Source organism: Lissotriton vulgaris, chromosome 2_1 (genome assembly GCF_964263255.1).
Source record: "Lissotriton vulgaris chromosome 2_1, aLisVul1.2, whole genome shotgun sequence".
In the NCBI taxonomy this organism is placed as follows: domain Eukaryota; kingdom Metazoa; phylum Chordata; class Amphibia; order Caudata; family Salamandridae; genus Lissotriton; species Lissotriton vulgaris.
This window is the reverse complement of record NC_141687.1, coordinates 2,124,991,124-2,125,006,004: the sequence shown is the minus strand read 5'-3', so window position 1 is coordinate 2,125,006,004 and position 14,881 is coordinate 2,124,991,124. Positions and strand designations below refer to the sequence as shown.

The 14,881-nt window shown below is 45.2% G+C and overlaps 1 protein-coding gene across 1 annotated transcript in view; it reads right to left on the bottom strand.

Moving 5' to 3' along the window:
• Positions 1-14,881, bottom strand: part of THSD4 (thrombospondin type 1 domain containing 4) — a 2,294,989-nt gene that overhangs the window by 1,961,919 nt on the left and 318,189 nt on the right. Inside the window, exon 3 of the mRNA XM_086958405.1 lies at positions 11,404-11,473. Within this exon, the coding sequence (XP_086814531.1) occupies positions 11,404-11,473 (70 nt within the window). The remainder of the gene's footprint in view (positions 1-11,403; positions 11,474-14,881) is intronic.

Here is a 14,881-nt window from a genome sequence, read left to right as displayed (position 1 = left end):
GTTGAGAGCCTCTGCTCGTATTGCACGGATGTCTATGCGGTTACAGGATTTTATTTATGATATACAATATGTACTAGGAAAGGACAATGTTTCTGCTGATTTTTTTATCTAGGATGCCTTTACCCATTCAGGAGGATCTGTATAATGAGTGGGATGATTTTCAGATTGCCATGGTTCATGATGAAGGCCCTATTTCAATTGATCAGACTCTATGGCGAAGGAAATTTGAGGAAGATGAGATTTTAAGATGTGTTGCAGAGTACATTAGGTGGTGCTTCCTTTTTTCCACGAATAAACTCATCTTTAATCCAATTTATGAGTGATCCTTATGTTACATACTCGGGTGCAGTTGTAATAAGACGGTCGCCAGACCAGTCAGCCTGGGAAACTGTTTCAGCCCGGCTGACACACACGACGGGGGACGGGGCAAAGCCCCTCGAGCCCTGTAGTGAGCCATCTGGCCACTGCAATAAAATGTATCCAGTTCAACTTACCGGCCGGGCACAGCCAGAGGCTATAAATGAAAGGGGTCGACAACTGCTTGTGGTTGTCGTCATCACCCACTAGCAGAGTGTTGTGTGTGTTATTTTGTCTCCCGTAGTAGGCCCAGTTCCCCCTATCAGCGTCCCCTATAGCCACCCTATAGCCACTACCACATTAACGACGAGGCAGTATTCGAACCCGCAAAGTGCCTGGCTGCTGCCGCAACAAAGAAAGCGGCGTGAGGAGTGAAGGAGGTTGGCTTTACCTGTGCGGCTGAAGGAATATCGAGACGGCTGCAAGGTGTCGCCGTGACCCACCGGAGCACAGTACACGAGGTGAGGAGATCACAGGAAGAAGGACTGCGGGTGGCTTGGCGCACCGGCGGAGGCAGCAAAAGGGAAGGCGGCCTGGAGGAGGCTGCGCAACACCTCCGAAGAGCATGCGTGGCCCAGAGGACCTGGGGGACACTGCCAGGACCTGCAGCAGGTGAAAGGAGGCATGCATGCAGGAAAGGAAGAGGTACAGGCAACAGAGCACGTGGGGCCCAGTGGCAAAAAGGAAACCCACATAGCGTGTAAGGCGCCTTGGGACAGAAAAGGCAGCCGAGTGAGTACGAACAGGCACACTCAGGCACACAATGAACAGTCTGAAGGGGTGATAAAACAAAGAAATAATAGAAAGGAAAATAAAGTGACAGCTGCACCCAGCAGCCATTGGTAAAGCCAGGAAGCCCAGTGAGGACTGTGAAAGGCAGACAGAGCAGTGAGCACCAGGGACTGGACTTTGTAAGAAAAGAAACAAGATGTCAGTACAGCAGGAGATAGAGCGGGCAACATCACTCACACCCCACCCTGGCGGCCTAACCCCATTTATCCAACTGGCAAACTCAGCTACGGTGGCACCCCGGTGGAGGAAATGGATTGGTCCCTTAGAGAACTACATTCAAGTGGCAAGGGAAACGAACGGGGCCGTCAAGCGGTCGACAATGCTCCATATGGGAGGCGATGAACTGTATGAATTACTGCAAGATCTACCCAACACCGGAGACAAGGCAGATTATGAGGCAGCCGCGCTTAACCGACATTTCTACCCACAACTGAGCCCAGATTTCGAGCACTTCAAGCTGTGTCAAGTAAAGCAGTAGGAAGGAGAGACAGTGGATATGTTCTTTGCCAGGCTGAGAAGACTCACAAGCTCCTGCACTGGAATAGATAAGCAACTAGAAATAAGAGCACAGCTAATACAGGGCTGTAGGTCGTCAGACCTGAGGAAACTTATGTTGCGACAACCAGGTATCTCTCTGGATGAGATACTAATCCTGGGATGGTCACATGAGCTGGCGGACTCCAGGGCAATAGAGAAGGAGTTGGTGCTAGCATGAAGGTTGGCAGATACCAGCCAAGTACACCCGGTGATGATCAAGGAGGAACGGGTGGACGCTGTACAGAAGAGAGGAGGACGAGGCAGAGATCACCCAAGTACCCCCCAAGGAAAATGGGGCTGCACCAACTGCGGGTTGGAGAACCACCCAACATGAGGCTGTCCGGCATATGGGAAGGGTTGCCTGATGTGCTGGAAAACGGGCCAGTTTGCCAAAGCATGCATCAGCACAAGACAGACAGCCGGCGCAGGACATCAGGGAAAACGGCCTGAAAAAGTCAAACAAGTGACATGGGCATCAGGTGGGTCAGATGAACTAGACGACCTATGCCAACGATTCCAGGCCATGGAAGATAATGACGATGGCAAGGTGTGGGTGGTTTCCTTCACGGGCAGGAACAACAGAAAAAAACGAACACCACTGATGTGCCAAATCACAATCGGCGACAAACAAGTGACAGCACTTATCGACACAGGGGCGTCGGTGAACATACTGAATGTGACCCATTACAACCGACTTAACCCTCGGCTGCCATTAATGCCCACAAAAACGAGAATTTTCACATATGGAGGGGACACACCCATTCTACTGCATGGAGTGATAGTGGTGGAGGTCAGGCTTGGCGACATTGCTGCACAGACCAAGTTTCATGTGATGTAGGACAGCGCTGGAACCTTACTTGATGCCTTTCGGCGGAGGACTTAGGCCCGGTCATGTTTGCGTGCCAAATTCACCAATCGCATGCAGCAGACATCATGGCGAAGTTCCTGACACTGTTTGAAGGACTGGGTGCCTAAAAGGAGTCAAGGTGAAGTTACACATCGATAAAAAGACAAGTGGCTTTGCGACACTGGAGGGTGCCTTTCCATCTGCAGACATTGGTGGAAGTGGAGTTAGACAAACTCGAGAAGGCAGGAGTCATCGAGAAGGTGTCGGAGCCGATGCCATGGGTGTCCCCGGTGGTCATCGCTCCCAAAACCACAACAGCCAGGAGCAATCAGGTTGTGTGTGGACATGCGCCTCCCCAACAAGGCCATTAAGAGGGAGATACACATCACACCAACTATCAATGAAATCGTAGCAGACATCAACGGGGCAAGATGGTTCTCCAAGGTGGATTTTAATCTTGGCTACCAACAGCTGGTGTTAGACGAGGCAAGCCAGTACATCACAACATTTTCTACCCACAGGGGGCTACGCAGGTTCAAATTGCTGAGCTTCAGCGTGTCCTCGGCGTCCGAAGTTTTCCAGGATGCAATTTGGGAGGCCATGCCTGGGTTAATCGGAGTGATCAACGTCAGTGATGACATATTGATATACTCGCAAATGCTGGAAGAACACCACAAGAGGTTGCGAGCGACATTGACAAGATTGGTAGAACAAGGCCTCACCCTACACAAAGCCAAGTGAAAGTTTTATTCAACGGAGGTAGAGTTCTTTGGGTATAAATTCTCAAAAGATGGACTTCAAGTGGACCCCGCTAAAGTAGAGGCAATCAGGTCAACGGAAAGGAGAAGCTTCCGGGGGATGGCAAATTATTGTGACCGATTTATCCCGCACCTAGCAACCCTTGCGGAACCACTGAGGGCACTCACAACAAAGGTACCAAGTGGGCCGCCTAGACAAGTACAGCGGCACAAGCATTCCAGGATGTAAAAGGGGCAACTGTGGCATACTTCAAACCCGGAAGTCTGAAGGAACTCATAGTCGATGCCAGCTTGGTGGGGCTAGGAGCGGTGCTATTCCAACAAATGTACCAACATGAGTGGGTACCTATCGCGTAAGCCAGCAAAGCACTAACGACTGTCGAGACTCGATACGCTCAAGTGGAGAGAGAGGCACTGGCAATCCGGTGGGCGTGCCAGCATTTTGACATATATCTTTGCAGACACAAATTCAGAGTAATCACCGACCACAAGCCTGCAAGGAATGGGCCAGAGGGTCACACGGTGGGCGGTACAGCTCCAGCAATATGATTTTGAGGTGCAATACTGCCCAGGAGCCAACAACCCGGCGTACTACCTGTCAAGGCATCTGATGGCAGCAGATCCTCGAGGGCAGAAAGAGGTCGATGAAGGAGCTGAGAGCTTCATAAGGCTTATAACAGAACTTCCATGTCCTGTGCACTGTCGGTGGAAGAACTGGTGGATGCCACCAAAAAGGATAGCGGTCTGACGGATGTCAAAGAGGACCTGAGAGGAGAGTTGGAAGACTGACAGATGAAGAAAGAGAAATGAAAACATGCCTTTGGCAATGCCTGGATGAGCTTAGTTAGAACGAGGAAGGTCTGGTGTTAAGAGGATTGCTGATAGTGGTGCCCCAGAAGCTGTGGAGAAGAACAGCGGAGTTAGTGCACCAAGGTCACAAACAAATAGCTAAAACCAAAGCCAGGCTCAAAACTAAAGTATGGTCGTCGGGGGTGGAGAGAATGATTGAGGAAATAGTAAGAGGGTGCCATTTGTGCCTCATAACGGGAAGTGAACCGCCCCTGCACCCAAACATAACGGAAGAAGCCAGCACCAAGCCATGGACAGCAATCAGTATGGACTTTGGCAAGTTTCCAGATGGACTTGCCACGCTGGTGATGATGGACCAGTATTAAAAATTCCTGGTGGTAGAAATGGTACTGTTGACAGCATTTGAATACATCAAGCCGGTCCTAGAGAAAACATTTGCAATGTTAGGGCTGCCACAAGAAATTCGAACAGACAATGGGAAGCCCTTCCAGGAAGAGAAATTCAGAGAATGTTTATACCACTGCAACATCAGGCACAGAAAAGTGACCCCTCAATGGCCGCGGGCCAATAGGGAGGTGGAACATTTTATGAGTACCCTCAATAATACACTGAGAATTGGGGTGGATCAGTAAGTGGAGATGGTGGGGTGTCTGCACCAGTTCCTAAGGGCCTACTGGCAGACCTCTCACAGCATCTCAAGGTGTTCAACAAGCAAGCACCTGATGTGAATGGCGGTGAGAGATGTGGTGCCAGTGAGGACCTAGTGGACGCCTCAACCAATCCAGAGGCTGAGAGACTATGTATGCTAGAGGCGATGGCTGTAAAGTGGAGTCTATGATTATTTTGTTAACCATATTGCTGACTTTTCTTTATTAAAGGTTATGAGGCATGTAGTGAGCCATCCGGTCAATGCAATAAAATGTATCCAGTTCAACCTACCGGCTGGGTGCGGACAGGAGGCTATAAATAAAGGGGTCGACAACTGTTCGTGGTTGTTGTGATCACCTAATAGCAGAGTGTTGTGTGTGTTATTTTATCTCTCATAGTAGGCCCAGCCCCCCCTATCAGTGTCCCCTATAGCCACCCTATAGTCCCCACAACAAGCCCTATGAGGGTTGCGCACCTGCCCCTAGAGCGCTTGTGTCTGACCCTTTGGGAGTCTCTGGTCACTGCCTTAGGCTCAGAGACGGGGTAGGGGAGTGCGGGCAGATTCTAATACCAAAGCCAGGAGTGACTGAAAATGGCAGACCCGCTTTATAGCCCATGCCGAGCTGGATCTCCCTGCCATCTGGGGCCTCTGAGCCACCTCTAAGTGCCACTGCTAAGTGCTCTCTTTGCCCGTATCGGGGACCCCTCAGGGCCACAGGCCTCAGAGGAAACATTCTGTGATCAATTCCAGAGCCAGCACACAGAATGGGACAGCCGTGGCCAGACTCTGACTACACCCAAGATGACAGCCCTGCTTTGCTCGCAGTGGCCGTGATTTTGCCCTCTTCCTGCCTGCTTCTCCCCCCTTGACTTATGGTAAAGTTCCACTGGGGGCTGTGGTACTCCGGAGCGGCCTTGACTGCAGAAGTTTGTTCCTTCCTGACCTACCAGCTTCATCTCTTTACATGTGCACCATAGGAGCATCCGTTCTGCTGGTTGAGAGTGGCTTGCTGTGTCACTTCAGGTGGATATTGCGGGGGCTAGAGTGCATTGACATTTGAACAGAGGTGGACTACTTTTGGCATACTGTGCTATCATGCTGCATGATAACTTACGCTGCTCTAGGTGACTACCCCTTGCTGTTTCTTGCCCCCCTGGTGAGTCAATTCTGAGTTGTTTTGAATCACGTTTATAACTGTCTTAAGCCCTTTGGTGTCATCATGGCCCCCTTGTGACATTTGATAATCAGATGGCTGTGATCATGGCCCACCCCTTCGGTGTTGTCTCGGTCCCTTAAAGCATTTGATAAGCAGTTAGCTGTGTTTGTGTTCTACTCTGGAGTGTGTTTGACAAGGATTACATTTAGCTATTTATGCGCAGCTACCCCTCTCTTTGGCGCAATCTCCTTCCTTGTTAAGGTGACCAGGTGTTGCACCCAACAAACCAAAGATGATGTAACCGCAAGTGCCCTCCCCCCATTCCCCCCAAGAGGGGATCAAGAAAGTATCAGGCAGCAGGGATAAGGCCTATATGGATGGCAAGTTTGAAACATTTCTGGCTGTCATAGACACCTTTGGCGAATGTTTAGAGGGTAAAATTGACTCACTCTCCATGGATCTGGGTCTTATCCAGGAGGACTCATAGAAACCTTTTCAGAGGGTCCATGCTCTTTAGGGTACTGTGGAATACCTAACCCCCGCTGTCTAATCCGCGGACCATCGCACCACAACTCTAAAGGCACAAACACAGTGCCTGGTGGTCCACCTAATGACAAGGGGGCTCTCACTGTTGGTTTACTTGAAAGATTGGCTGCAGGAGGTGGTGGCCCTGGAGTCCTTTTCCAAATTCTATGCCTTGGAACATGCGCATATAGTGCTGGTGCAAATGCCTCTGTCTAGTGCCCCACCATGTCTGGTAGTGGCACACCTCTTGTATTTTCAAGTTAGGGATCACCTCCTGCAGCAGGCACGTGCACAAGTACCCTTCGAGTGGACAATGCTGAGGTGTCCCTATAACCTGACTTCATCCTCCAAGTTCAGACACAGAGGGCATCATTCCTTGTGATGAAGAACAAACTGCTCAACCTGGGTCTGCTTTACTCCTTGCTTTTCCCCCCTCAACTGCGAGTTCAGGCTGAGGAAAAAAAACATTTCTTCACTGACCTGTGAGCGGCCTGGGAATGGTTTGAGCTCTACGACAAGGACAAAGTGTGCCCTGAGGTGCCAGAGCTGCAGTGGGCTCTGCGCCCGTGATGACAACGATCCCGGTGCAGGGGAACATCTCAACCCACGTAGGGCTAGATGTAGGTAATTTTATTTTTCCACTTCTTAAATACCGAATTTTACTGTTTCAATATTTAAGAAGTGGTAAAATAGAGGGGGGGATGTAGGTATTACAGAATCGGTAAATACCGAATCGTTAAGATTCGGTATTTACCGCTTATGTAAATACCGATTCGGTAATGCCCATTGATTCCTATGGGCATTGAAGCCCATAGGAATCAATGGGCATTACCGAATCGGTATTTACCGATTCGGTAAATACCGATTCCAGCAAGGGTGCAGGGAGTGTCACTTTGACACCCTCTAGCACCCCAAATACAGGCATGTGTGCCATGTGGCACACAGACATGCCCTAAGGGCATGTCTGTCTGTCACATGGCATAGGTGTGCATGCACACCTGGATTCAGTATTTTACCACCCAATTGGATTGGGTGGTAAAATACCGAATCTGAAAGGCCTTTGGGACTCAGAAGAGTCCCACCTACATCTAGAAGTTACAGAATCGGTAAAAATACCGAATCAGTATTTTACCGATTCGGTGAAATTACCGATTCGGTAAATTTACAGAATCGGTAAAATTGGCCCCCTACATCCCAAAAACCCATTTACCGGTCGGTAACGGCCGAAATCGGCCGTTACCGGCCGGTAAATGGCCACCTACATCGGGCCTGTAATCACACTTGGCACTGGAACAAACGAAGCCAATTGAGACCACTGCATCTACAGGGGCCAGCTCCTCTCAAAATCCTTCTCTGGAAAATCACGGCTCTACCTCCGACTCAGAGGACTCCTTTACCCCAGGTCTCGAAATCATCCTATTGAGGGTCACTCTGGGGTCAGTAGATGATCTTGTCTGAGACAGTTTTTTCTGTTGTTATATTACCATCTAGCCTAGTTCCCCCCTCCCCCTTTTTTCTGTTCCTGCTTTGGTTGGCAGTATGGCTGTATGGCTCTTTTTTTCTATGTTCATTCCTGATTTGGGTGGGTTTGGTAGGAGCCAGAGGGGGGGGGCATGCGGGATGTGTCCTCTAAAATGTGCTGCACTACCTGTATGCTTGTCTGTCCTCCTTAAGCTGGCAGCTCCTTCCCTATTTGTAACCTTCCGCAACTGACCTAGTTGGCCCTTTGGCTCCTTGGTGGGCCCTGCGTGGTGTGTTGTTTGGACAGGATGGATGAATGTCTCAGTCCTAGGGGGTGTCGGGGTTTTTCTACATAGCACCATATTTTTGTTTTTGTTTTTTGGCAGCAGAATGTGTATGGCTGTGAATTTTATGTGCTTGGCATAGTGAGTTGCAACCAGCATTTGTGGGGATGGATATGTGTTGATAACCTATATTCCTTCCCTTCTGGCTTGATACAAATGACAGCCCAGGTTGAAATACTCAGGTGGAATCAGCAGGGCCTCTTCGCCTTTTCTAAGCATTATAACGGCTTAGCTTTGCTGAAATATAGAGGGATACACATTGTGTTCTTGCAGGAGTCCCATCTTACGGAGTCTGAGGGGCGTGTCCTCCTGGAGCGTTTGCGGGGCCAACTATAGGCTGTCACTTACTCTGTTTTTTTCACAAGGCGCTCTTATTTTTTATATTAATTAAGAGTGCTAATATAATTATTTTACTGAACGGTAGGCTGGCCACTCTATAGCAGTAAAATACAGTTGAAAGGGCTACTCTTAGGAAAATTGCATCGGTTGAGTCAGCTGAAGTTGCAAATATTCACCTGGTATCAACAATGGAGGCGTGACCCTCAAATTACAGGCCATGTGTTTTTCCATCACCCCTTGCATTCTTTACCCTCATATATCTATTTGCCACATTTCACACTGTTGTTGCCCAATGGCGTCCAGTACCTTAGGACAGGATTTGGCCATTGTCTCAGAGATGATCTCTAAAAAGCCTATGCATGTCTAACTTTAAATGATGCAGATATCAAAGTTGATATTAGGATGTATGTAATCTACCATACCTGTGACTCACATATGAGTCAATGTTAGTTACCACCTTTCACTTTAGCCTCCCTTTTCTTGAGATACCCTAGCCACAAGTGTTCGCACATCAAACAATGACAGATACCACTCAAACAATCATTTATTCCTCTGTCTAAATTTGGGGGTGGGGGTAGTCAACTTAATGGCAAGGCTGACATTCTTTGACTTTCCTTACCAGATCACTTTAACTTTTGACAGCCAATTAATATGGGTCTATGCCATAGAAATTGTTATTTCAAGAATTAGTTATGACATAGTTTAACCTCATCCGTGCGGTGCCGATTTACCCCCGGTGCTGGGCCCTAATGTGAATGGGTGTGGTCAGGATGGAACGGTTCCGTCATGAGCACAGCGCGACCGATGCTAATGACGGAACCGTTCCGTCATGAGCATCGAAGGGGTTAACACCTGATCTGTAAAGGTATGATTAAGGAATGGTCTGAGAATATTCAATAAGAGAGGCTCGGTCACACACTGTGCCATCTAATCCATCCTTGAATATATCTTTTACACAAATGATTTCAACAACAGCAGTTGTATACAAGAAGTAAACTATGCTTTTAGGTTTTCAAAGACACCCAAAGAACATGGGCTATGGACAGACCGTGTAGGTCCTTCTTTATCAGATTATACATATAAGCTTCTCAAAATCTTCCTGACTCAGCATCTTTGTATATATTAGCTAGATGTAAGTCGGAGCTCCTAAAAAACTTCTAAAGATCCATAAATTTGTTTTACAATTTCTTTCCAGACTTTTCAGCCAACATCCGCTGTACACCATCGTTCACTGTGAGTACAGCTGGCCATCTACATATCACGGGAATCTAGTTGCTATTCATATGTACCACAGAAGCAGCTGCAATAAAGTTTGGCTCTTTCTCGGAACTCTATACCGTTGTTAACTTTTGCTGAGTTCCAGATGTACTTGATGAGAATGTCATAAAGACCACAAGTGACTACCAATGTGTATACCAATATCCCACAAAATGTTTTTTTCTATTGAAGTACGTCAAGCAAGAAGTGCAATTGAGATAGAGAATTGGGATGTTAGTCTTCTACCTACATTAGACAATAAATAGTGGTGATTTAGACCTATGGTCATTGTACTTAAACATGTTATAATTGAAACCATGAATTCTGTTGTTCTGTACCTGAAAAACTGTTTAGTCGTTTTGAACTCTTACTCAGACAAATAGTCACTTCTCTTTAAAAAATTGTGCTGTTGATCTACACTGAGTAATACTCCATCGTGTGTTTTTTTTTATATACTGTTGTTTTGGAAATTTCTGAACAAATATCCTTTATGAAATTACTTGTTTGAAGATATAGAGTCCAATTCACAGAACTAACTGAAGACAAAATCCTAAACTTACTACTTTTGGTATTCACAGAAGTTAGGATGTTGTCTTAAGTTTCTCTTAAGACAGACTTAAGACAAACTTAAGTTAGGATTTTGTCTTAAGTCTGTCTTAAGTCTGTTTTAAGACAAATTTAAGACAAAATCCTAACTTCTATGAATACCAAAAGTAGTAAGTTTAGGGTTTTCTCATGGTTTATTAGGTGAGCTAATTATTCTGCTTTCTATTGTTTACTCACATCTTTACAGCATTTATGCAATAAGCCACCCCATTATTCATTTATAATTCTACCAGCTTTTGCGTTTTACAAAACATTATGTTCCAGCATCAGAGGTAACATGTATAATTCTATGTCAGCATGCACTATTTAGCCATACAACAGCAAGTTGCTGTGTGATTGTGTGAGGCAGTGATGTCAGTGTTCTGTGAGTATAAAAGTGGGTGTAAAGGTGTGTAATCAATAAAATCTGACATTTCTACAAATACTTCAAATTGATATTTGACTATTCCTTGTGTTTACACACGCAGACCTTTCGGACGTAGGAAGTAATATTTTATGTGGCAATGTTGTTTCTCCTAGTAAAACCCTAGTACACATAGTATAGAATGTTCTATAAAGTTCTTCTAGGCACAACCAAATAAAGTTAGAATGTTGTAGTATTGAAACTATACTATGATATGGCAGAATGCAGTTACCTCCTAAATGTCCCTGACAATCTAGACCTTATTTCCAAAGTTTATTACCAGTGATGATAACAAGGCTTTCCCGCCCTGCCACCACATGTACAGTAGGGAGAAGTGATTTTCCTAACATTTGCATGTGCTGCACTGTGCTTGCTAGTGATCATCTTATTTTGATTCAGATATCAGTAAGAACAAATCATTACAATTCGTTCTGGCCATGGTCTGACAATTAACAGCTACTTATACTACAGCTGTATGTTAACATTCTTTGGAAATGGGTTAAACATGTTTCCTTTCTTGTTATTGTTTTTAAATACATATATGATCAATATGCATACATACCTTTCTGTGTTCAATGGATGGCTGAGGGACAACAAGCTGAAATCCTAACAGCAAAATAGAGCCCAGCAATCTGAAATAAATGGAATTATTCATTAAACGATGTACATTTGCTCATTGGAGGTTTGTATTTTCGACGGATATTGATTTCAGGCGCCAGGCTCTAGGCTCTTAGCGCATTTTTATAATACCACCCTGACATTCTTTCTGCAGCCAGGCGTGGCATGCCTGCTGAATACCTGCACTCATGGAGGGCGCTTGAGGTCATATTCGTACTCAGGAATTTCAATACAGAACAAACATGGTGTGCAATGAAAGCGCCTTCTTGAACTGTGCACAAATGTGATATGTTATAAATATGACGATATTACCGCCTTAGCGCTGTAACACCGTGCTACCTCATCTACCACCCACAGTCTCATTCACTTTGAACTACTTCAAGGTGCTTACCTTTTTTAATGATTACCTAGAACAAATTAGGTATATTATGATTTGTAACCTTTTTTAATTTAATTGAGAGATGGAATAACATTATTAAGAAAAAGGCGAATCACTGCTGGCTCATTCGTTTTCAACTTATTACAAGAAATGGCTCTTCTCATGTCTATCCAAATGAAGTGTCGTGCACTCTGATTGGGCATTGCACCATGCTGCATGTTGGGAATAAGGGGCTGAATCGTGCAAGCACAGGTTAAATCTATTTTCTGGTTCAAAGCAGTGCATTTGTCAGTCTGTGGGTGATAGCCAAGACGCTGGCTGTGAATGAAGACATTTCTACTACCAACAAGTGGTTTAACTGTGATATTCTGTTTCAAAGGTTTCAGGAGGATTTTTTTTAGGTTGGGTAGACCCACATCAGGTTAGTAGAGGCTGTGGCCGCTGGTCCTGCAGTTGGACAGCTCTGCAAATTTACAGATCACCACTTAGCAATATTCACCGGGTCTATAACTATAGAAGTGAAGAGCAAGCACTTTTTGCCAGAGTAGATTAGAAAAGGCATTATTTCTGTGTCTGAAAGGCCATGAGGGCACAGATAGTTTAGCTCCTTCTAGGACGGACGAGGTAAAGCGACATAATAGCCCATCCTGAAGAAGAACCTACGAAATTTATAGTGAGACCTGTTCCATGTTGTTCGTTGTACAATTGGTTGTACGTGCCGAGGAGTGATTACAGGTGAAATGTATGTACTGCCATGTATTTCAGAATACTGACAACGTCTAAGGAGAAATCTGCCTGCTGGTATTAAAGGTGGCAACTGCATTCCCATCGCCCTTGCCTCCAAGTGGCACCTTCTCTGCACCCTAATATATCTAATCCATCAAAATACTTCCTAATGGGGCAGTTCCTTAACACAACATGGGTTTTCAAGTTCCTTTGGTAAGTAAAGCAAAGCTTTAAGAACAGTTTAGAAATATTCCTCAAATATCTGACACTCTTCTGGCACAAGGATGCCTTCGTAAAATGATTTGAACACTTTCATTGTATAGTCCAGCTAACCACAGTAGATAATCAAGAGGTGCCAGTCAACATCTTTCATTATCAGATGGAGTGGCATAGTAAAGTAGCCACTGCCTGTCAAGCAGTCGTTTGCCAAAATGTACTGCATGTGGTTGTAAATAACGTGAATATCACAAAGTATTGATAGCAATATGAACACATTATTAAAAACATTTATTTCCTTTTACTTTATTATTTATTAGGTTTTGCAGATAAGGCACACTGTAAAAGAAATGAGGATTTACTGACTTATGATCTTGTTAATACAATTACGAGATTCATAGCATATCCCTCAGTTGAAACCCACAGTTTGAAAGTAGGTGAAAGCAATTTGATAAATGTGTGTAGTTTCACAACCCATTTCATCCATTGGCGTTCAACATTTTTTACAAGGGGAGAGTGAGATAATGTTCATGCCAGAATGTCACCTATGTGCCCTGGTTCTGAAATTACGTCTATAACAAGTATTTACTTTACCAGCGAGCTCGTGCAAACTCAGACATTTCACTATAGGCAAAGTAGGTAAACATTTCGTACTTCAGCCGGCTTCATCCAAGGGGTAGTAAATATGCTTTGCCTGGTAGCAGTTCCAGGTTCCTGTTGTAGTGTGACGAGTCAGTGGGAATATATGACTTTACAACGCAAACAATTACAGTGCATGCTTTTACAACGCAAGCCATTACAACGCATTTTTAAAAATTACCCATACTACGCATTCAATTACAACGCATACCATTACAACGCATACCATTACAATGCATAATAATACTTTTTGGGCAAAGTAGGGTAAGTGTTGGATAGTGTGGGGTAAAAATTACTAATCCCACTCCAGTGAGGGCAACAGTAGGTTAAGTGTTAGATCCTGTCACAAAACTACTTTAAGTCTACTTTAAGGAAATTAGCCCTCTTACTGGTGAGGAGGTATGCTACAGATGCCTTCTTTGAGAAAGTGCCTCTTTTTGCATGGTCACGACCATTTGTTTGTGGACTGATACTGCTGTTTTTCATTCTGCCCTCCAAAACATGTAGAATTGGCTAACAGCTAATTGGCTTACTTAACTTTCCTCTATGTCCACTGAATATGGTGTCCAAAATACCCCTATGGCCTAAAAAGTTAAATGTCACCTATGCATGACATCAGTACTGTGCCTACTACTAGTGTGACCAGGCAAACGGGACTCCAGGCCTGCCACAGCAGCCTGATAGCTGCACTTTAAAACTGCAACGTTGCCTGAAAAAAAAACTGTTTTGACAGGAGAAAACCATAATTTCAAATATAAATAAGTAGGTTCCCTATGTAGGTCTTGTAGCCCACAAGGCAGGGTGCTAGGTATTTAAAAGTAGGAAACATACAAATTTCAATGCATGTCCTTACATTGACTAGCAGCTAAAAGCGATTGTCACTGTAGCAAGGCTGGCTCTTCTATGGAGAAACAGTGGAATGCTCTTTTACATTTAATAAGTCTATCTCCAGTTAGGAATCAACTAGAAATTTAATTTTTTGACTTCTTGATATATTTAATATTGGCGCAATTCACTGGTGAAATTCGATTTTTAATAAGTAGGAAGGAAAATGTATAGTTAGAAAGTTACCAATACCCTGGCTAAAGCCTCCTGAGACGCCACAGACTAAATTGCATTAATCTCCAGCTACTGGTCTTTGAATGCTCAAGCCCTGAATGAGCTGTGAAAACTGCTCCTGGGGCAGAGACAAATGCCTGGGTGTGGGGAGGTGTGTCTATTCCTCTGGTAGTTTGAGGATTTTAGCAGTGCTCAGTAATTTGATTAATTTTGAAGGGCGTTCCTTGTCATAAGCAGATGTCACATGACGCCTGCACAGGCCCCTTCTATGTTCTCCCAGGCAGTGATGGAGCTGCCTGAAGTCCTGGTTTAAAGTGACCACAGAGAAGGGGTGCTCATTTTCCTTGCCACACCTCTGGAGTGGGCACATAAGCCCTGCACAAGGGGCGAAGGGTTTCACAAT